This window comes from Dendrobates tinctorius, unplaced genomic scaffold, assembly GCF_039654945.1.
Source record: "Dendrobates tinctorius isolate UK_male_01 unplaced genomic scaffold, ASM3965494v1 ptg000030l, whole genome shotgun sequence".
In the NCBI taxonomy this organism is placed as follows: domain Eukaryota; kingdom Metazoa; phylum Chordata; class Amphibia; order Anura; family Dendrobatidae; genus Dendrobates; species Dendrobates tinctorius.
In genome coordinates this window covers 44,915,014-44,938,373 of record NW_027361698.1, presented here as the reverse complement: position 1 = coordinate 44,938,373, position 23,360 = coordinate 44,915,014, and the positions used below count along the sequence as shown (strand labels likewise).

At 47.9% G+C, this 23,360-nt stretch overlaps 1 protein-coding gene across 2 annotated transcripts in view; it reads right to left on the bottom strand.

Moving 5' to 3' along the window:
- Positions 1-251: 251 nt before the first annotated feature.
- The window catches only part of PLK4 (polo like kinase 4), a 58,097-nt gene continuing 34,988 nt past the window's right edge, over positions 252-23,360 (bottom strand). For both annotated transcript variants that reach the window (XM_073572057.1, XM_073572056.1), the window contains 6 exons: positions 21,765-21,898; positions 21,240-21,331; positions 3,505-3,652; positions 1,097-1,228; positions 860-966; positions 252-673 (listed from right to left, as the gene is read on the bottom strand). In XM_073572057.1, the coding sequence (XP_073428158.1) occupies positions 574-673; positions 860-966; positions 1,097-1,228; positions 3,505-3,652; positions 21,240-21,331; positions 21,765-21,898 (713 nt within the window). In that variant the 3' untranslated portion in view covers positions 252-573. The remainder of the gene's footprint in view (positions 674-859; positions 967-1,096; positions 1,229-3,504; positions 3,653-21,239; positions 21,332-21,764; positions 21,899-23,360) is intronic.

Here is a 23,360-nt window from a genome sequence, read left to right as displayed (position 1 = left end):
TCATCAAAGATAAGTAACAGGAAGTAACCAAAACAAAGTAGCTTACTATGGAAGATACCAGTCAGTGACAAACCGCAGCTGAAAAAAAAAAAGCGCATGCAAAATCTGCAACAACAAAAATACACCAAGATAGTAATGATGAAATAATTCATTCTTATTTTAACTGCAAAATACTGGAGGATTTTTACTGAACGTGTAGTGCTTATTTGCTTTAATGCTACAGAACCATTTAATGAAAAGAAAATCAGAAGTCTGGTCACTGCATTTATTATGTAGATTTCTGCAGGAAGATTTCATCATGATGGTTACAATATATAAGTTAACAAGAATAAAAAAATACTTTCCATATTACAAGACCTACAACATTTACATATAGACAGTTCTACCACGGTGTTATTCACGGTGGTGGTGGCTCTCACACATTTGTGCATCTTACACCACAATGTAAAGCCATTATTAAAAAACAAACAAAAAAAAAAAAAAAACCACCTGATAAGAAGCAAGAAGACTTAAGACCAATGGCCATGTATTGGCGAGAGAAGGCACTTATCAGATAACACAAAGGGCTCAGGGTCACGAGTGGCTTGAAGAATTTGCAAAGAGCATCAAGATGGAGGAGAGACACTGTAATTTACTTTTGATGTATTCTGGGAGTTTGTCATTTTCTCCATGTCTGCAAAACAAAAATGTGTTATAGGCTAGAATATATTACATGATATTACATGGACATTATGGACATTTTATCTCCAATCAAATATTGAGAGCACAATAATGACATTTATCTTCAGAGGATGGATGCCATTAATAATTTGGTACAATGTCATCAATGCATATAACCCAGTCTAAGGTTTCTCCTTACCTGGTTACTTGTCCATTCGGTGCTGTGTATATAATGGATGAAACTCCAGGCTGGACAACCAACTGGGAGCCATCATTGAACTGCACCCATACAGCCCCCGTGTTCAGCTAGCAAGAAGAAGAAAACAGGAGGGATTGAAAATGACTGAACATGTCAGCAAGTGTGGTCTTTCATCCCCATATCATCAGCCCCAATCCTATTACTTTGTGCCAACACTGTAACAAATTTTCTACTTACTTGGGACGCCCAGCCAACATTTTTAACAAAAACGGACTTCAAGACTTGGCCAGGATCTGGAGTGGGACTTTTTGACGGTTTGCAGGAAGGGACACTTTGAGCAGAAAATACAGACCCTTCAAAGGAAAGAATCTATACAGGAAAAAAAAATATCCAAGTCACAAATATGGTCAAAGATTACAGGTGCTGTGTTTCATACATAGATGGAAAAAGAAGAATGGTTTTGTAATATATTCAGGACACAGTTTGCCACGTATAACGTAATGGTATGTCACGTGATGGGCCCAACTTCAGTAAAGGCTCAGTAGCTGAACCTGCATCATTCCACGCACATAATGGCTGTTACACTACCATCCTCTACCGCCATCAACAGCGAGTGGAATTGAGCGCTACCTGTTACTGTTAACCCCTTTGACAGTGCTGTTTATCTTTCACAATGGTATTTAAAGCACATGGTTCAGAGGAAAAGCAAGCCACAATCATAGGGTTCTGATGGGTCCACATGCCAGGCAAGGGTCCTGCTACAGTTCCCCACACCTGCCATGATGGTGCTGTTGTGACAACTAGCAGGCTCAAATCTCCCAAGGGAACTAAAAGGTGCATTAAAAAAAGTTTTCTTTGCATATAAATAAAATGTAATTATACATAATGTATATTTATTAAACCAAGCCTCTTTGGTTTAAAAGTGTACGTTATAATAGCACAAAGTTAATTAACCCAATCACTAAATTCTAAAAAGAATATTAATACCCCAGCACTGTATTCCTTTTTTTATTTTGGTTGCCTCAAAAACTGCAGAAAAATGCAATAGGTGATCAAAAACGTCACATTTGCTCCAAAAGATCAATAAAAATGGCAGCTCGCTGGAAAAAAAGCAAGCCCTCACACAGTTCCATCGACCTAAAAAAAACATTAATTAAAAGTCACAGAAGAGGGCTACATGCATGGAATTTTGTAAAAATTACATTACTCAATTTTTACATTAATTAAAAGGGCATCAGCGGGGATCTGACTGTCAATCAAAATGACATCGGAAATCCCGCACCATTGACAGAGACTTCTGCATGGCCGGCATGAGCAGTTTGTGACCGCTCTGTGCCAGGGAAGAACGGCGCGCCATGCACAACAGGCAGGTACAGTAAGTTGCAATTACCTGCCTGCTAGTGCTTAGGTACATTTTATTTATTTTTTTAATATAAACTCCCAGATTAAATGGGGGAAAAAAAAAAAAAACACTATACAAGTTTGCTATTGCTGTAATTATACTGTCTTTAACAATCACATTGCCAGGTCATTTTTACAGCATGAATGCCTTTAAAACAAAACCCAAAAAACAATTACAGATTTGTTTATCAATTTTCACTGTACATTGAATGCTAAAATGAATGGTGTCATTCAAAGCTACAACTCATCCCACAAAATACAAGCCTTAAAGGGAATCTGTCACCTCTTTTGGCCGCTATATGATGCGGCCACTGCCTTTCAGGGCTTATCTACGCATTCTATAATGTCCGGTTCGATGGGTGTCGCAGGTCCGGGTCTGTGGCCTCCCTCCTACTTGCTTCATCTCTCCCCGGCATCGCGCTCCTGTGCAGGCATACTTCTCTGCCCTGTTGAGGGCAGAGTAAAGTACTGCAGTGCACAGGAGCTGGGCCTTTCTGACCTTTCCCGGCGCCTGCGCACTGCAGTACTTTGCTCTGCCCTCAACAGGGCAAAGTAGTGCGCCCACCCAGGAGCGGGATACCGGAGAGTGACGAAGCAAGCAGGAGGGCGGCGTTGCAAGAAGATGGGAGGAGCCTGACCTGCAACACCCATCAGACTGCACCGCAGCGCCCCCCGGTGAGTATAATAAAAGTTAGTTTTGTTATCTTACAGGTCGGACTGGGGGCTTATCTACAATATTATAGAATGCCGTAGATAAACCCTGAAAGGCAGTGGCCGCATCATATAGCGGCGAAAAGAGGTGACAGGTTCCCTTTAAGGCTTGTATTTTGTGGGACGTGTTGTAGCTTTGAATGACACCATTTTAGCATTCAATGTACAGTGAAAATTTGATAAACAATTCTGTAATTGTTTTTTGGGTTTTGATTTAAAGGCATTCATGAAAGGCGGTGGCCACATCTTATAGCGGCAAAAAGAGGTGACAGGCTCCCTTTAATACAGCTAGGTTGATGGAAAACTAAAGCTATGGAACTTGGAAAAAAGAATGTAAATATTGGCGATGGCAGGAAGTGGTTAATGTAGGTATCGACTTTGGATACAGCATAAAGTAAGAGCCGGTGATCTTCATCAGTGCATTTTGTCGTAATATAACAAAAGAGAAAATATTTCTAGAATATAAAAAGCCCCATTTGTTTAAAATGTGAAGTGACTGATGTGCAAACTTATCCATATCCCAAATTACTCACAGAAGGATTGATGTTAGACATCTGGGGAGGGGAGGTTGGGCTGACCAATGCCCGATTAGGAGGGCTTTGATCCTTGTGTCCACAAACTGACTCCCCAGAAGACACCGTTTGTGCTGGAGGTTTGGGGGAGTCCGTGCTTATTGGTCTCCTGTATTTAGAAAATAATCATGATTATTCCGGGTGTTAAAAGTCAGTTTGTAAACATTCAACATGCAAAACAAAAACACACACAGTCCATCAGTAAGGGTTCTCACCCATTGGTCCCACAGAAGCTTATGTTTGAACGTACCGCAAAACAGTATTTGGCGGTATGAGCCACCGGGGCCATAGAGTATAATGGTGCTGATAGAGTGAACGCCTGAAAATAATGCATGACAGCACACATTGACTGTCAGCACCATTATAGTCTGGTCTTGTCGGCGCATACGCCCAAATCCTGTTTTGGGGGGGGGGGGGGTTCGGACATAAGCCCCGACGGGACCACGGAACCGGTGCTAGCACCTTAACAGAACGGATCAGAAAGGGTGGTTTCACCATGAGATTTCTTTGGCCCTATGATGTGACCACTTCAGCCTCTGTCATTACTGACACACTGAACTAGGGGGTGATAACCTATTGCACATAGAAAAAGAACTAGCTGATCCAAAGTTATTAAGAGCTCATTCCCCTGTACCAAACATCAATGGCCACGTGTATAGAATACATGATGTGTCCCCCATAATCAGTTCTCACACATTAAATGTGGTAGTTACAGCTGAAACAGGGCCTGTCACCAAGTCAAGAGTCCAGTTATTGATCTAATTGTATTCCCGCTGCTCCCGAGTACGCCACGGTTTTCCTTTTTAAGATGCATTGGTCATGTTACTTAGGCTGGTTTCACACTTGCATTTTTGGTGCTGCGTTTTTGCACAAAAATGCGCGTGTTTTTTTCCCTATATTTAACATGGGTGCGCATGTGGTTTTTTCTAGTGTGCGCCCGGGTGCACAAAATGCAACCTGTTGCATTTTTTGTGCATCCGACCTGTCTCAAAAAAACGCATGTGCACAGAATTCACCCAAAAACACATTAAAAGTCTATGGGAGCGCTGACGTACGCATGGTCATGCGCATGTCAGCGTTTAAAAACGCATGCTTTTTTTGTAAAAACCATGCGCAAAAAAACAAGAAAACGCATGATGCGTTTATGCGCTTTTGCACTGCACACGCAGCGCAAAAAAACGCAAGTGTAAAAGTAGCCTTAGGCCTAATTGGCGTGGCTGAATGGTTAATTATGCAAGCAGCCTTAAGAAGCCCCCAGAGAATCCTTTGAGCAATGTCCTTTTGTAAAGACCATAGAAATTGATACCAAATATAAAAGGCCTAGATGTGGAACCATATGGTTGTTTAAAAAAAATAAATAAATAAAAAAGTGGAATACTCTGTGGAACAGCAGGAATAAAATAAGAGTAAAGATAGAAAACTTTTCACCTGGTGACAAGTCTTTACAAAAATAGCTCCCACATCCATGTGGCTCATGCATAACTTAAAGGGGTTGTCTGGGCTTTCTGTATAATGTGTGTGTGTGTGTGTACCTAGGCTGCACAATGCTGACAGTGTGTAATATGCTCCCCATCACCATTCTGCATGGTGTCTTAGGTACCACACCTAGTCTGGTGAGCAGCTCACTCCCTGACTACAATTTCCCAGTTTCCTGTCTGGCAGAGACTGATCATAACATCACAACAGACACCACCCCCAGTCTCTGCCAGACCCTCCCCCTGCAGCAAGGCAGCAGGCGGGTGCATGCGCAGGCGAATGACTCAGCTGATAGCACAGAGACTGCTTAATTGAATGGTGGAGAATGAACTGTAGAAAGAAGCTTTCAGTTTTAATCTCAGGAAAGTCTGAAGTTTCTGCCAGGACCTTTTGGTCACATGATAGCCTCACATGACTGGAAGAGAGAAACAGGAATGTGCCGAACAACCAGTGCTCTCCTGAAACCCCAGGAAGGAAAAGCTTCTACATAGGTGAGTATAACAACGTACTGTGTCTGTCTATCCCATATCTATCCATATACCCCATATCTATCCATGATCTATTAATCATCTATATATATGATTATGTAATGTGGAGACATGTGAATGTCTATCACCACTGTGGATGTAATGTGGAGACATGTGAAGGTCTACCACCACTGTGGATGTAATGTGGAGACATGTGAAGGTCTATCACCACTGTGGATGTAATGTGGAGACATGTGAAGGTCTATCACCACTGTGGATGTAATGTGGAGACATGTGAAGGTCTATCACCACTGTGGATGTAATGTGGAGACATGTGAAGGTCTATCACCACTGTGGATGTAATGTGGAGACATGTGAAGGTCTATCACCACTGTGGATGTAATGTGGAGACATGTGAAGGTCTATCACCACTGTGGATGTAATGTGGAGACATGTGAAGGTCTATCACCACTGTGGATGTAATGTGGAGACATGTGAAGGTCTATCACCACTGTGGATGTAATGTGGAGACATGTGAAGGTCTATCACCACTGTGGATGTAATGTGGAGACATGTGAAGGCCTATCACCACTGTGGATGTAATGTGGAGACATGTGAAGGCCTTTCACCACTGTGGATGTAATGTGGAGACATGTGAAGGTCTATCAGCACTGTGGATGTAATGTGGAGACATGTGAAGGCCTTTCACCACTGTGGATGTAATGTGGAGACACGTGAAGCTCCATCACCACAGAGTGTGCAGAGGGCGGGGCTGGATACTGGGGCTGGGCGGAGCCAGCTTTGGCAGTGAGGTTAGATAAAAAAGCACAGGGAGCTGTCAAGTTTGGTAATGCCGCACCGTAAACAAAGTGGGTACAGGGAATGATGTGAAGTTCAGGAAAAACGAAAGGCAGAAACAAAGTATAGGGGTGCTATATTATAATACAGCTCAGATTAGCTAAAAAAAAAAAAAAAATTGGATTTCAGGATTAGATAACCTCTTTAACCCCTTCCTGACATGCGACGTACTATCCCGTCCACGGTACCCGGGCCCGTATGACCGTGGACGGGATAGTACGTCGGACCCTTTAATGCGATACCGCAATCGCATTAAAATTCCGACGCCATCTCACATTAGAAAAGATGGCGTCGGCATCCCGGGCTGCGATCCCGCCCCCCCGGCATCCAGAGCGCTGTGATTGGCTGTTCAATTCTGAACAGCCAATCGCAGCGTTTCTCATTGTTTCAGCCAATCAGCTTGGCTGAAACAATGATGTCCTAGGCTGGGATCGAGTACCGATGTACTCGATCCTAGAGCCGGTGCCTGGCAACACCAGGCACCGGCAAAAAGCACCCGGATTAGCGCGATCGCCGATCTGATCGATCGCGCCAATCGCAGTGCACAGCGGCGCTATATCGCCGCTGTGCCCTGCCAGTACCGGCCAGGATCGGTGCTATATTAGCACCGATCGTGCTGGAGCCTGATGCAGGCCCAGCAGGGCCTGCAGGAGTTGGCTGGCGCGATCGATTAGATCGGCGATCGCGCCAACCACAGGGCACAGCTGCGGTCACAATGTGACCGCTCTGTGCCCTGCTGGTGACCTGGGCATGACCTGCCTAGTAAATCGGAGCTGTGAGCTCCGATTCTAGGCAGTTGCCATGGTCACCAGGCAGATCAGGGATTGGTGGGATCGATGTAATCATTCGATCCCACCAATGACAGATCACAGCAGCGATGTGACCGCTCTGTGACCTGCCCCCTGACCTGACTCTGACCTGACTGCAGGGGTCCTCACTCTAGCTGAGGATTCCTGCAGAGAGGTCGGACGCAGCAAGAGCTCCTGTGCTGGGTATTGTGGTGCCACAGCTTGTAGCATCACAATCCCTGCAGAAGAAAGAAGAAGAAGAAAGAAAACTACAATTGTAAGTGTTAATTGATCCCTGATCCCCTGCCCAATCTATCTTCACCCCCCAATCTATCTTCATCCCCCCTCCACCCCCCCTCTTACCCCCCTTCACCCCCCTTTTGCGCCACCTCCGTGCGCAGCCGGCGAGCGTTGATCGGTGACACAGTTCACCAATCAACACTTGAGCTCGCTTTTTTTTCCTTAGCCCCCTTTGCGCCACTTCCGTACACACATCCCGCAGCCTCAAAAGTTGGATAAGTGACACACGTCACTTATCCAAGCTTGTGCCTGCCGTTTTTCATTTTTTTCACCCCCCTTTGTGCCACCTAACTACAACCCTAACTGTTGAACCCTGCCCAATCTCTCTTCATCCACCCCAATCCCCCCATCCCCCTTCCCCCTATTTTTACCCCCCTCCACCCCACTTTTGCGCACTGCAGCCGCCGAGCGTTGATTGGTGACGCAGTTCACCAATCAACACTCGAGCTCGCTTTTTTTTCCTTAGCCCCTCCGTACACACATCCCGCAGCTGCGAAACTTGGATAAGTGACACAGTTCACTTATCAGAGTTTGCCGTTTTCCTTTTTTTCCACCCCCCCCTTGCGCCACCCCGTGCGCACATCCAGCAGCCTAGTTTTGATAAGTGACACTTATCAGCTAGGGCCTGCTGTTTTAGACTTTTTTCCACAGCCTTTTCTTTACAGAAAGTTTACACCAATCACTCCCCCCCCTCACGTACACATACAGTTTTTAATAAAGTGTACACCCAAGCCCCATATTTACACAAAAATGTCATCAAATTCATCCCAACAGCGCTATACAATGGAGGAGGCATATGCTATACTTGCCTCCGACACTGATAGCGATTTGGATGACGATCCGACTTTTCTTTATTTTTCGGGTTCTTCATCCTCTTCCTCCTCCTCATCTTCCTCCTCGGGTCCTGCGGAACCGCCACGCAGACGCTCCAGGACAGAAGATGAGGCAGCGCCCACCATGCCCGCAGCTGACCCAGTGCTCCCCGTATGGACCTCGCCCCCCGAAAATTACGAGCCAATGATTCCTGATTTTGTGGCAGAATCAGGAATCAAGTTTGACACCACCGGCCTCACAGAAATTGACTTTTTCAAAGTCTTTTTCTCTGAGGATTTTGTTAACCTCATGGTGGAGCAAACTAATTTGTACGATCGTCAATTTTTGGAGCAAAACCTGCGTTCAACATTTTCAAACTGGTCTCCTGTAGACGCAGTTGAAATGACGCAGTTTTGGGGCCTGGTCCTCCATATGGGGATACTGAAGAAGCCGGAAATTCGGCAATATTGGAGTGTTGATATTTTATACAACACTCCAGTGTTCCGAATGGTCATGGCCCGGACGCATTTTGAGGCCATCCACAAGTTTCTGCATTATACTGATAATGCAGAGTGTCCCGCACAAGATGACCCCAACTTTGACCGTCTGTTCAAAGTTCGGCCGGTCATCGAACACTTCAACAAAAAGTTTGCTGAAGTGTACGTGCCCCAAAGGGACATCTGCGTGGATGAGTCCTTGGTTCACTTCAAGGGAAGGCTGCGATTCCGTCAATACCTGCCCAGTAAGAGGGCCAGGTACGGAATCAAACTCTGTAAGTTGTGTGAGAGTACCTCAGGGTACACCCACAAGTTTAGAGTTTACGAAGGGAAGGACACCCGGATTGAACCCCCTGAGTGTCCTCCTTTCCTGGGAGTGAGTGGGAAAATTGTGTGGGATTTGGTGCACCCACTGCTGGATAAAGGTTATCACCTCTACACTGATAACTTTTATACCAGCATCCCACTCTACAAATCCCTCTCTGAGCGACGTACCGCAGCCTGCGGTACTGTCCGCAAAATTCAGAGAGACCTCCCGAAGACGCTACTTGGGCAGATGCTCCGAAAAGGTGAGAGCAGAGCCCAATGTAGCGACCACCTGCTGGTGGTCAAGTACAAGGACAAGAGAGATGTCCATCTCTTGACCACCATACACGGTGATGGCAGTACCCTCTGCACTGTACGGGGTACCTCTACACAGGTCCTCAAACCGACATGTGTAGTGGGGTACAACAAAAAAATGGGGGGGAGTTGATCTCTCCGATCAACTCCTCCAACCGTACAATGCATTGAGGAAGGCCAAGGTGTGGTACAAAAAGCTGGCCGTGCACATCGTCCAAATGGCAATGCTCAACGCATTCCTGCTGTCACAATGTTCATGCCCCAGCGATACGACGTACCTTCAGTTCCAGGAGGTAGTGGTTAAGGCCATGATGTTTGGCGCTCAGGAAGGAGCGGGCCTCAGTACTTCAGGAACTGAAGGTGCTCGTATTGTCCCAGGTCAGCGTTTTCCGGGGGTGGTCCCGCCAACCCCAAGAAAAGGTAAGCAGCAAAAAAGGTGTCGAGTGTGTTACAAAAAAGGAATACGCAGGGACACCATTTACCAGTGTGACACCTGCCCCGAAAAACCTGGCCTGTGCATGAAGGATTGCTTCAAACTGTACCACACCTCCATGCACTACTAATTTACATTAGATTAGTTGGGGGCACATCTAGATTTGTTCTTTGGGGGTCTAGTATCCAAAATGATGTCATATGTGGGTTTTTTTCCTGTTTAGGCACATCAGGGACTCTGCAAATGGAACATGACGCCAGCAGACCATCAAAGTCTGCATTCCAAAACAACACTACTTCCCTTTCGAGCCCCAACGTGTGCCTAAACAGTTTTTTCCCACATGTGGGGTACCAGAGTACCCAGGACAAATTGGACAATGACTTTTGGGGTCCAATTTCTCCTGTTACTCTTGGGAAAATTAAAAATTGGGGACTAAATGATCATTTATGTGGGAACAAAACAGGATTTTATATTTTCACGCCTGGGCATTATAATCTTTAGTGAAACACTTGGGGATTCAAAGTGGTCACCACACATCTAGATAAGTTCCTTAGGGGGTCTAGTTTCCAAAATGGGGTCACTTATGGGGGGTTTCTACTGTTTAGGAACATCAAGGGCTCTGCAAATGGAACATGACGCCCGCAGACCATTCCATCAAAGTCTGCTTTCCAAAACGTCATTACTTCCCTTTCGAGCCCTGACGTGTGCCCAAACAGTAGTTTTCTCCCACATGTAGGGTATCAGGGTACTCAGTACAAATTGGACAACAACTTTTGGGGTCCAATTTCTCCTGTTACTCTTGGGAAAATTAAAAATTGGGGACTAAATGATCATGTTTGTGGAAAAAATATGATTTTTTATTTTCACACCCGGGTGTTATAAACTTCTGTGAAGCCCTTGGGGGTTCAAAGTGGTCACCACACATCTAGATAAGTTCCTTAGGGGGTCTAGTTTCCAAAATGGGGTCACTTGTGGGGGGTTTCCACTGTTTAGGCACATCAGACACTCGTCAAACGTGACATGGCGTCCGATCTCAATTCCAGCCAATTTTAGGTTGAAAAAGTCAAACGGGGCTCCTTCCCTTCTGAGCCCTGCCATGTGCCTAAACAGTGGTTCCCCCCCACATATTGGGTATCAGCGTACTCAGGACAAATTTGACAACAACCTTTGGAGTCCAATTTCTCCTGTTACCCTTGGGAAAACAAAATATTGGGGACTAAATGATCATGTTTGTGGAAAAAAGGAGATTTTTGTGTACTCACCGTAAAATCTCTTTCTCTTAGCCTTTAATTGGGGGGACAGAACCTTGGGTGTTATGCTGCTGTCCACTAGGAGGCGACACTATGCATAATCTGAAAAAGATTAACTTTGGCTCCTCCTCTGCAGTATACACCCCTGGACGGCGTCAGCCTTCTCCAGTTTTGTGCCAAAGCATAAGGAGGAACGTAACCAAATAACATAACCATGCCTGTAAGAAGGCTACTATGTACGAGCTCAAAGAACAATATGAGAACTCAACAGGAAACAACGGCCCGTAAGGGCAACAGGGTGGGAGCTGTGTCCCCCAATTAAAGGCTAAGAGAAAGAGATTTTACGGTGCGTACACAAAAATCTCCTTTACTCTGTCGCCTAATTGGGGGACACAGAACCTTGGGACGTCCCAAAGCAGTCCCTGGGTGGGAAGCAGTGGACGAATATTGTGCTGACAGTCCCCTAGACTTGGGGTACTGCCGCCTGCAGAACCAGTCTACCCAGGCTCGCATCCGCTGAGGACTGGGTATGAACACTGTAGTGTTTCGTAAACGTGTGTATGCTAGTCCAAGTGGCCGCCTTGCACACTTGTTGTGCCGAAGCCTGATGCCGAATGGCCCAGGATGCCCCTACTGCCCGTGTAGAGTGTGCCGTGATACCGGCCGGAAGAGGGGAACTGTTAAGTCGGTAGGCCTCATGTATGGTGGACCTGATCCACCTGGCAAGGGTAGCCTTGGAAGCCGGCAACCCCTTGCGACTACCTTCCGGAAGAATGAAGAGGGAATCAGATTTCCGGAAAGGTGCAGTCCTGGACACGTAAATCCGCAATGCTCTGACGAGGTCAAGCGTATGCAGAGCCTTCTCCACTCTATGAACCGGAACCGGGCAAAGGGAAGGCAGTGAAATCTCTTCGTTAAGGTGAAAGTTGGACACAACCTTCGGAAGGAAGGATGGTACCGTGCGGAGAACCACCTTGTCCTGGTGAAAGGCTAGGAAAGGCCGTCTGCAGGAAAGTGCTGACAATTCCGACACTCTGCGTAACGAGGTGATCGCCACTAGAAAAAACACTTTCTGAGACAGAATGGAGAGTGGAACTCCTCTAAGAGGTTCGAAGGGTGGGGCTTGTAATGCTGTCAGGACCAGATTGAGGTCCCACGTATCCGGCGGACGTTTGTAGGGAGGAACCAATCGGGAAACTCCCTGGATGAAAGTCCTTACTTGCGGTTTAATAGCAATGCGCTTTTGAAAAAGGACTGAAAGCGCCGACACCTGACTCAAGCGAACTTAAGGATAGCTTGGCGTCTAGGCCCGATTGAAGAAAACCTAGTACCTTCGGGAGGGAATAAGGGAGTGGGACTTGTCCATGAGATTTGCACCAAGAAAAGAAAGCTCTCCAGGTATGATAATAGAGCTTGGCGGAGGCAGGCTTCCTTGCCCTGATCATAGTTGCAATGACTGCCGGTGAAAAACCTGCCTGGGTTAGAATCCAGGTTTCAAGGGCCATGCCGTCAAATTGACAGCCCCTGAATTCTGGTGGAAGAACGGACCTTGAGACAGAAGGTCGTGACGGTCGGGTAGACGCCAGGGGGCGTCTGCCGTAAGTTGCACGATGTCGGCGTACCAAGTACGTCTGGGCCAGTCTGGCGCGATGAGGATGGTCGGAACTCCCTCTTGCTTGATCTTCCTCGCGACCCTGGTGATTAGGGGGAGGGGTGGAAAAATGTACAGGAGTCGGAACTGGGACCAGTCCTGGACCAGGGCATCCGCTCCGAGCGACCGCGGGTCGTGTGTCCTGGCCAAGAAATTGGGGACCTTGGTATTGAGATGGGATGCCATTAGGTCCACATCCGGGGTTCCCCAGTGTTGACAGATCTGGTAAAAAATCTCGGGATGGAAAGACCACTCCCCCGAGTCCATTCTTTGCCTGCTGAGGAAGTCGGCTTCCCAGTTTTCTACACCCGGAATGTGTACCGCAGAAAGTACCGACCTCGTGTCTTCAGCCCAGCGGAGGATATGAGCCACTTCTCTCATCGCCTGGGCGCTGCGGGTCCCGCCTTGGTGGTTCACGTATGCCACAGCCGTGGCATTGTCCGACTGTATCCGTATGTGCGAGGCTGCAAGCAAGTGATGAAAGGCTCTCAGTGCCAAGAGGATGGCCCTGATTTCCAGAACATTGATGGGCAATGTCACTTCCCTCGGTGACCACTTGCCCTGTGCCCTGTGATGTAGGTGCACCGCCCCCCAGCCTGTCAGGCTTGCATCGGTAGTCAGGATCTTCCATTGTCCTGAGAGGAATGGCTTCCCTCGTGTAAGCGAGGTTGGTTTGAGCCACCAATGCAGGGATCTCCTGGTTGATGACGTCAACCTGAACTCCCTGTCGAGGGAGAAGGGGTTCCTGTCCCAAGACCTGAGTATGGCTAGTTGAAGGACCCTGAGGTGAAACTGGGCAAATGGCACTGCCTCTATTGCTGCTGCCATCCTGCCGAGGATTCTCATGGCAAACCGGAGAGATCGAGGAGGACTGCGAAGGAGTGTGCGAACTCCCAGACGGATGGCCAGTGTCTTGTCCTTGGGAAGGAGCACCAGGCCCCTGGCGGTGTTGAATACCATTCCCAGGAATGTTAGAGTCCGAGTTGGGATGGTCGACGATTTCTGTAGGTTGACTAGCCATCCCAGGCGACTCAGAGTGTCTAGAGTGATTGAGACACTGACCTTGCAGTCTTTGAAAGTGGGAGACTTGACGAGGAGGTCGTCCAGGTACGGGACGACTAGAATGCCTCTTGAGTGCAGGATGTCCATGGTGGCCGCCATGACTTTGGTGAACGTTCTTGGAGCCGTGGCGAGTCCAAACGGAAGGGCGACAAACTGGTAGTGGTTTTGGTTGACCGCGAACCTGAGAAACCTCTGGTGGGCGGGAGCAATTGGTATGTGGAGATACGCATCCTGTATGTCTATGGAGGCGAGGTATTCTCCCTGCTCCATGGATGCAATGATGGACCGGAGGGACTCGATGCGGAAATGACGGACCCGTACGTAATTGTTGAGCTGTTTTAGGTCCAGTATGGGTCGGACGCCGCCTCCTTTCTTGGGGACTACGAACAAATTTGAGTAGAATCCTCGGAATCTCTCGTTCGCGGGAACCGGCACCACAACTTCTGATTGAAGGAGAGAGGAAACCGCTTGGTGGAAAACACGAGCCTTTTCTGGTGGTGTTGGAGGAACAGAAAGGAAGAACCGGTTCGGTGGAACGGAAGTGAACTCTATCTTGTATCCGGAAGACACTATTTCCCTGACCCACCTGTCTTCTGTAATAGGCAGCCAGACTTGCTGAAAGAGTAAAAGTCGGCCGCCTACTGGTGGGGTGTCTTCCGGAGGTCTCGAGTCATGATGAAGTGAAGTTCTGAGGTTTTCCTCCCTTGGGTTTCGCTTGGCCTGCTTTCGACTGCCAAGCCCTGTCCGGTCGCTGCTGCGTCCGTGGGTTGTCTCTGCGTGGAGAACGGTTGCGGTTTTGCACTGGGCGCGAAACGGACCAGCCTGAGGAATTCCGAAAGGATCGGAATCGCGTCTGGTTTCTTCGTTTAAACGTGCGTTTCGGTTTTAGTTGAGGGAGAGAGGTACTCTTACCCCCAGTGGCATTGGCTATCATGGTGTCCAACTTTTCGCCGAAAAGTCTTCCAGTAATATACGGAAGTCGCGTGAGGGACTTCTTTGAGGCCGCATCCGCTTTCCATTCTCGCAGCCAGAGGATGCGTCGGATCGTGATGGCGTTAGATGCTATTCCCGCTACACCTCTGGCGGAATCCAGGGCTGCATGAATCATGTAGTCTGCTACCACTGCCATCTGGACCGCTTGGTCCGAGAGTTCAGGATTTGAAGCCTGAAGACCCTCCTGTAGTTTTTTGGCCCAAGCCAGGATGGCCTTGGCTGCCCAAACTGAAGCGAATGCAGGGCCCAGAGAGGCGCCTGCCGCTTCGAAAATAGAACGAGCCATGCGTTCTACTTGCCGGTCTGCTGCGTCCCTGAGGGTTGAGCTATCCGGCAGAGAGAGTAAAGTCTGCGCTGCTAGCCTAGAAACCGGAGGGTCCACTTCAGGTGGATCTGTCCATTGTTTGGTGTCTTTCTGTGGGAAGGGGTACTTCGCTTCCAAATATTTGCGATTAGCGAATTTTTTGTCAGGCTGCGCAAACTGTTTGGTAAGTATTTTCTCAAACTCATCGTGATTAGGGAAGACCTTAGGTGGTTTTTGAACACTTTCGAAGCAAATCCTATGTTCTGGGACTTCCGGGGGCGACTCTGGAATTTTTAGCACCCGATGAATGGCAGAAATTATGTCCACAACTAGCGCTGTATTGCTAGGGGGAGAAGGTACCACGGACCTGACCGTTTCATTATCTGAGTCGGAGTCACAGATGCCCTCCGAATCCTGTGCCTCGCTAAGGTGATCCCTGGAGGGCGACCTGGGGCGGGGGTCTTCTGTGGTGGGGGATCCCTGTGGTAAATTGCACTGTCTGTCTGTGGCAGGGGACTGCCCAGGAGACCTGGAATGACGCTGTCTCTCCCTAGAGGGGGACGACCTTGTGCTATAGTGCGACTTAGGTGATCGAGACCTGTGGGTCCGCTTACGTCTGTGAGAGTCGGAAGCAGCATGTTCCTGAGACAAGCTGTCCGTTTGCTGTGTACCGTCCATAGCCGGGGCCCGACTCTGCAGAGCTTGCAGTAATGTAGCAGTTAGGTTGTCTATGGACTGTGACATAGACCGAGACATCTGAGTTGCTCATTCCGGCGTGGCCTGTGACACTGAAGGGTCAGTAGGGACTCCCTGGGGTTCTGACCCGGAGTTCTGGATGCAGTCCCGGCAGTGCGGATACGTGCTGCCACTAGGGAGCGTGGCTTTGCAGGCTGTACAGAATGCATAGAAACATTCCTGCCTGGTTCTCTTCCTCGAGCCCGGCATAGTGCACAGAGGCTGGCTATAAGGGATCGTACAGGGGTGGCTACGCAGAGGGAACCCACAGAAAGCCTTATAGGAAGTATAGATTCACAGCTGAGTATGAGAACCCAGCTGTGAGCTTACCCCACCGGTGTGCCTCTAGGTCCAGCGCCGACAGATCCAAGTTCTGTGCCCCCCGGAGACCGCTGTGATGCTCCTCTCCTGGATCTCATCCAGAAAAAAAAATGGCCACCGGGGCTCTGAGAAGAGGGAGGAGGGGGCGGAGAGCTGAAAAGGGCACGCTGGGCTGTGTAAAAACGCGCCCTTTCTGCTTCAATCCGCCCCTTCTATGACACTCCAGCGTGTCATTTTGGTCATCCGGGGGGCGGGGAAAAGGCGGCGGCTTCAGCTAGGCCGAAGCCGCGGCCTAAATTAGAAGCCTGATGCCCAGGAGGGCTCCAGAGCGGCGCGGTAGTCCGGGGGGGGGGGGGGGGGGGGGCGGATTTGTACCAAACCCCCCCAGAATGGTCGACTGGATAGCGGTGGGGGTAGCAGGGGCAGCGGTTTTTGTATGGGGTGCCCCTGAAGCGCTATGGAGCCGCTGCTGTTGCAGAGACAGGGATGCAGAAAAAACCCTGTCTCTGCTGTGCCATCCAGTCCGCACCCTCCCCGGCCCCAACAGGATCCCTCAGCCAGCCTGGGGTCCCTGGAAGCTGCGAAATGCTGCCTGATCTCCGACCCTACCTGAGGCGTCTCAACCTAATGCCCCCTGCGGGGGAATTAGGGAGGGTGCGTCTGTCACCGTCAGGGGGTCTTCATCCTCGCCTCAACCTCAACCCAGACCCCTTAAAGGGGTTGGGGAAGGAGGGGGGTCTCGACCTCGAACCAGGACCCGAGGGACTGGGGAGGGAGCGACATGGGGAAAAACCACCTCGACCTCAACCGGGTACCCCTAATCGGGAACCGAGGAGGGAGCCATGCTGGGAGTCTCGCTGGAGACCCACTTTTCTTCATCTGTATTTCCGGACGAAAAAAGGAAAAAACGGAAGAAAAAAAAAAGGTGTGCCTCCTTGCGACACTAAGCAAAAACTGGAGAAGGCTGACGCCGTCCAGGGGTGTATACTGCAGAGGAGGAGCCAAAGTTAATCTTTTTCAGATTATGCATAGTGTCGCCTCCTAGTGGACAGCAGCATAACACCCAAGGTTCTGTGTCCCCCAATTAGGCGACAGAGTAAATATGATTTTTTATTTTCACGCCCGGGTGTTATAAACTTCTGTGAAGCCCTTGGGGGTTCAAAGTGGTCACCACACATCTAGATAAGTTCCTTAGGGGTTCTAGTTTCCAAAATGGGGTCACTTGTGGGGGTTTCCACTGTTTAGGCACATCAGACACTCGTCAAACGCGACATGGCGTCAGATCTCAATTCCAGCCAATTTTAGGTTGAAAAAGTCAAACGGGGCTCCTTCCCTTCTGAGCCCTGCCATGTGCCCAAACAGTGGTTCCCCCCCATATATTGGGTATCAGCGTACTCAGGACAAATTTGACAACAACTTTTGGGGTCCAATTTCTCCTGTTACCCCTGGGAAAATAAAAAAATTGTTGCTAAAATATTATTTTTGTGACTAAAAAGTTAAATGTTCATTTTTTCCTTCCACGTTGCTTCTGCTCCTGTGAAGCACCTGAAGGGTTAATAATCTTCTTGAATGTAGTTTTGAGTAGCTTCAGGGGTGGTTTTTAGAATGGTGTCACTTTTGGGTATTTTCTGCCATATAGACCCCTCAAAGTGACTTCAAATGTGAGGTGGTCCCTAAAAAAAATGGTTTTGTAAGTTTTGTTGTAAAAATTAGAAATCGCTTGTCAAATTTTAACCCTTATAACTTCCTAACAAAAAAAATGTTGTTTTCCAAATTGTGCTGATGTAAAGTAGACATGTGGGAAATGTTATTTAGTAACTATTTTGTGTCACATATTTCTCGGTTTTAAGGGCATACAAATTCAAAGTTTGAAAATTGCAAAATTTTCAAAATTTTTGCCATATTTCTGTTTTTTTCATAAATAAACGCAAGTTATAGCGAAAAATTTTTACCACTAAAGTGAAGTACAATATGTCACGAGAAAACAATCTCAGAATCGCCTAGATCCGTTGAAGCGTTCCAGAGTTATAACCTCATAAAGGGACAGTGGTCAGAATTGTAAAAATTGGCTCGGTCATGAACGTGCAAACCACCCTTGGGGGTGAAGGGGTTATTTCTATCTTATACGTTGATGGGTGATCCTGTGGTTGTGCCATGAAGGTCTTATAGATGCAAATCTTTGAGGTAGGGACCCACATTTCTCCATTCCCTTGCACAAAAAGTCTGAATACAACAAAGCAAACCATGCTAGAATGTTTTACCAACTCCTATAAGCCATGAGATGGGAGTTGGAGACCCTCGTTTTAGAGGGACAGGACCCACATCTGTCAAACATCTATAGCATTTTCACAAGATACAGCGACACACCACGGTAGCGCCTGTAGGATGTAATATTACAAGACAAGGTACAATCTGCTAAAGTCAGGGGCGGACCTACCGCCCGTGCAGACCGTTCATTGAATGGGGGCCCTGTGGGAGAGGGGGCCCCACCAGCCTCCTGCACCACATGGCTAATTATTCAGTTTTCAAATTAGCCATGTGGAGGGCAGGAGGAGAGGAAAGGAGAGCAGCGCAAAGCGTTGAAGGAGCTGTGGTGACGTCATCACCATGTGATCAGGGGGCGGAGCTGATCACAGGCCTTCAGCATTGATCAGCTACGACCCCCTGATCACATGACGATGACATCACCACAGGTCCTTTAGCAATAGCTGAGCTCACACAGGAGCTGCATCTTCCAGCAGGAGCGCAGCCAGGTAAGAATTTTTTTTTTTTTTATTTATTATGTTTCCCCGCAGGATGGAGACACATGGACCATGTGTCTCCATACTGCCAGGGCAGATTGGAGACAGGGGGGAGGCAAGATGGAGATGGGTATGATTGGAGACATTGAGGGCAGGATGGAGATGGGGGGCAGGATTGGAGACACTGGGGGCAGGATGGCAGACACTGGGGGCAGGATGGCAGACACTGGGGGCAGGATGGCAGACACTGGGGGCAGGATGGCAGACACTGGGGGCAGGATGGCAGACACTGGGGGCAGGACTGGAGACACAGCGGCAGGACTGGAGACAAAGGGGGCAGGATGAAAGACAATGGGCATGATTGGAAATGGCAAAATGGAGACGGGGGCAGAATTGGAGACATGGGGCAGGATTGGAGACAGATGGGGCAGGATCATGGGGCAGGATGGATACGATGGAGACAGATGGGGAGATCACATGGGGCACAATGGATACTCATGAGGGTGGGATGGGAGAACATATGGCTGAAGTCAGGAATGAGACTCACGGGGGCCAGGATGGGGGATATTATTACCATAGGGGCTAATTAAAGGATATTATTACTGCAGTGATGTATTTATTTTATTTTTTGAGAATACGGTTTTAAATGGGGGGACAGTCCTGTTACTGTGTAGAGTGATACTATGTTGCCTTTTTTTCTTCATGTGGTGTAGTGTAGAAGTTGGGAAAAAAATAAGTAATGTGTTCTGCAAGTGGAGCTCTAGATAACAGTGTTATTTCCTGCTGAGACAAGGCCTGGCTGGAAGACGTGATGGCGATCTGTGCTGGATGAATGAAAAGCAAGGATGAAGGACTTTACCTAGAGATAGTAAGTACCGATCCCTGTGTATAATGGCACTTATGGCGATAGTATTGTTTGTTTTTTTTTATTACTGATCAGTATTGTAGTATTCAGTCACTATGTGGTGTTAATATGTGGTCTGGACATGGTGTTGCGGTATTTGTCCCTTGTATGTGCTATTATTTGGTCACTTTGTGGTGGTGATATGTGGTCTGGTCATGGTGCGGTGGTATTGGTTCCTTGTATGTGATATTATTCGGTCACTGTGGTAGTAATATATAGTCTGGTCCTGGTGTGGCGGTATTTGTTCCTTGTATGTGGTATTAATTATAGGTCACTATGTGGTGGTAATATTGTGCCTGGTCATGGGGCGGTGGTATTTGTCCATTGTATGTGATATTAATGGTCATTTTAAAAATTGAATACAAAATGTACCTAAATTGTATTGCATATTTTAACAAATATTTAATAGGTTACAGTAGAGTAGAATTCGGCCAAAAGTGTCTACAGTGTTGTGATGGCGGCTTAAAAATATTTTGGCGAAAAAAAAAAAATCTGCCGGCTACATGTGTGATCTGGTGATGGGAACTGTTAATGTGTGATTGGTGAGAAGTGTTTTCCAAGAGAGGGTGGTGGGACTGTGGACAGTTTGAAGGGTGGAGGCGGGGCTGGGGTGGAGCCTGGGCGGAGTCTTACGGGGGCCCCGAAATTCCTAGTGGCAGCCCTGCCCCTGCCCATATGCTGCAGCAGTTCAGGAATGTGCGGATAATGGACAGTGTGGAATGGATGGATCCCCTTGGTCTGGCCTGCCCTGCCTGCTCCAGGTAAGAGTACTATCAGAGCTGAGCAGGACTGAGGGACTGGGACCGAGGCGCAGGCATGATTTTGGGGGGCTCCTGGGGTGGGGGAGAACTGAACATGGCAGGCATGATTTTGGGGGGCTCCGTCCTGGGGGAGAACTGAAGCATGATGGCCTGGCTGCTCATGAATGGAAGGCCCCTGGCCTGGGGAGAAGGGAAGCATGGCCTTGACTGCTCATGTATGGGGGGCCCCTGGGGAGAAGCATGGCTGCTCATGAATGGGGCGGCTCATGGGGGGGGGGGAAGAAACATGAATCAGGCGGCCCACATAGGGGGAGAAGCAGCATAAACTGGGGGGGGCCACATGGGGAGAAGCAGCATAAACTGGGGGGGGCCACATAGGGCAAGAAGCACTATGCCAAAAGTAGACCGCATATGGGGGAGGGCATTATGAAACAAAGGGAAACGGGGGTGCCTATATATATTACCTATCTATATGTTTACATAACTTTATTGCCCTATGAAGGACGGGGGGGGCACTACAGTCTGTGTCCGCCCCTGGCTAAAGTGGACACTTGCCTGTATCTTTTGTTCTTGACTAGAGAAGTTTGACCATGGCCATCTCATAGAGCACTGAAGAGCTTGACAGCCAACAGCTGTCTATTGTGTATGGAGCCCTCAGACTCAACAATCTAAAAAATGTATATAAAAGCCTTAGTAGATGAAAAAAAATATTAAATCTTGCCTCCCAAAGGTGATTGGAAACAAGGAGATATTATCTCCCTTTTTTTCTTCTATGTTGATAGCAGATTCCAAAGAGAGACAGACCCGATGGCTCTGTAATAGACAATAACAGCAGAAAATAACCACCTCTAAGTGACTGGCAGATTGGATACCTAGTAAAAGGATTCAGGCAAATAATAAAAATAGGATGCGACATGGCAGCAATTCATCACACCAAAGATAAGGCAAAGCAATGGGTGTGCTTCAATCCTTGGTGAACAGTCCCTACCGATCAGTGTGTCCCCCCCAATTAACCATGTGGCTTTGAGGAATCACAGTTGCCATTTAGTGTGTACTATACATATTTTGATTTTAAAGTTGTATGAGTGAACAAAGTTACTGAAACAGCTCAGGTTCCATTCCTCTCATGTTTAGGGGCTACAAGGCACATACCGCAAACAAAGCTATATACCAGACAATAGCACACACCATTCATAGGCTCCAATGGATCAGTTTAGTATATGCCATGTTTGAGGATAGGCATTACCTCATTGGCATGATCCACATAACACTTTATTTCATCACTTAAACCATTAGCTCTGCTCCCATCTTTCAGGGTGTACGACTTTCCAGACTTCTCTATTACTCGAGTAACGTCGACTGTCTTGTGAATTTTTGCTCCTAAGAAAAAAAAAAAAAAAAGCAAGTAAAAAGGAGATTTTTGTGTACTCACCGTAAAATCTCTTTCTCTTAGCCTCTAATTGGGGGACACAGAACCATGAGTTCAGGTTGACGTCATCAACCAGGAGGTCCCTGCATTGGTGGCTCAAACCAACCTCGCTTACACGAGGGAAGCCATTCCTCTCAGGACAATGGAAGATCCTGACTACCGATGCAAGCCTGTCAGGCTGGGGGGCGGTGCACCTGCATCACAGGGCACAGGGCAAGTGGTCACCGAGGGAAGTGACATTGCCCATCAATGTTCTGGAAATCAGGGCCATCCTCTTGGCACTGAGAGCCTTTCATCACTTGCTTGCAGCCTCGCACATACGGATAGTCGGACAATGCCACGGCTGTGGCATACGTGAACCACCAAGGCGGGACCCGCAGCGCCCAAGCGATGAGAGAAGTGGCTCATATTCTCCGCTGGGCGGAAGACACGAGGTCGGTCAGGCTTGCATCGGTAGTCAGGATCTTTCATTGTCCTGAGAGGAAGGGCTTCCCTCGTGTAAGTGAGGTTGGTTTGAGCCACCAATGCAGGGACCTCCTGGTTGATGATGTCAACCTGAACTCATGGTTCTGTGTCCCCCAATGAGGCGACAGAGTAATAATGTATACGTTTCTTCACAGACCATTTGGCTACAATGTCATTTAAACATTTGATATAACAAATGTACGAGATATAGGCTGAGGAATGGAATGCCCTGCTGCTCGGGGTTCTTTAAATATAGGACAATCCAAAAGATGGCAGGCGATCAAGCAATTCGAAAAAAAGACAAGCTTTTATTTGAAATACTAAAACATATTCAGCAAGGCAAAGTCAGAGACAGAGGAAAAACATCCCAAACAAGGCTGTTATGGTTTACGCGTTTCAAAGTGATATTCTTACTCATAACCTCAGAACAAAGTGAAATCCTAAGATGATAAAAAGACCTCCAACAAAAGAACACCTCTCCACCCAGCTGGCGAAGGAAACCCCAATTATGCGAAGATCATCAAAAGCTACAAAAGGCATTCATTTTTAATTAAAACCGAAAACAATTAAAATGACATATTACCTTCTCAAGTTAGTAATGTAAGATTATCAGTTCTTTTATTTAATCCCTGTAGATATGATGTACTCATCATAAGGATCCAGTAAGGCTACTTTCACACTTGCGTCGGTACGGGCCCGTCGCGTTGCGTCGGGCCGACGGACGTTGGGAAAGATTTGCACAACGGGGGCAGCGGATGCAGTTTTTCAACGCATCCGCTGCCCCATTGTAATGTCCAGGGAGGAGGGGGCGGAGTTTCTGCCGTGCATGCACAGTCGAAAATGGCGGACACGACGCAAAAAAAAAGTTACATGTAACGTTTTTGTGTGCGTCGCGGCCACCAAAACACGACGCATCCGTCGCACGATGGATGCGACGTGTGGCCATAC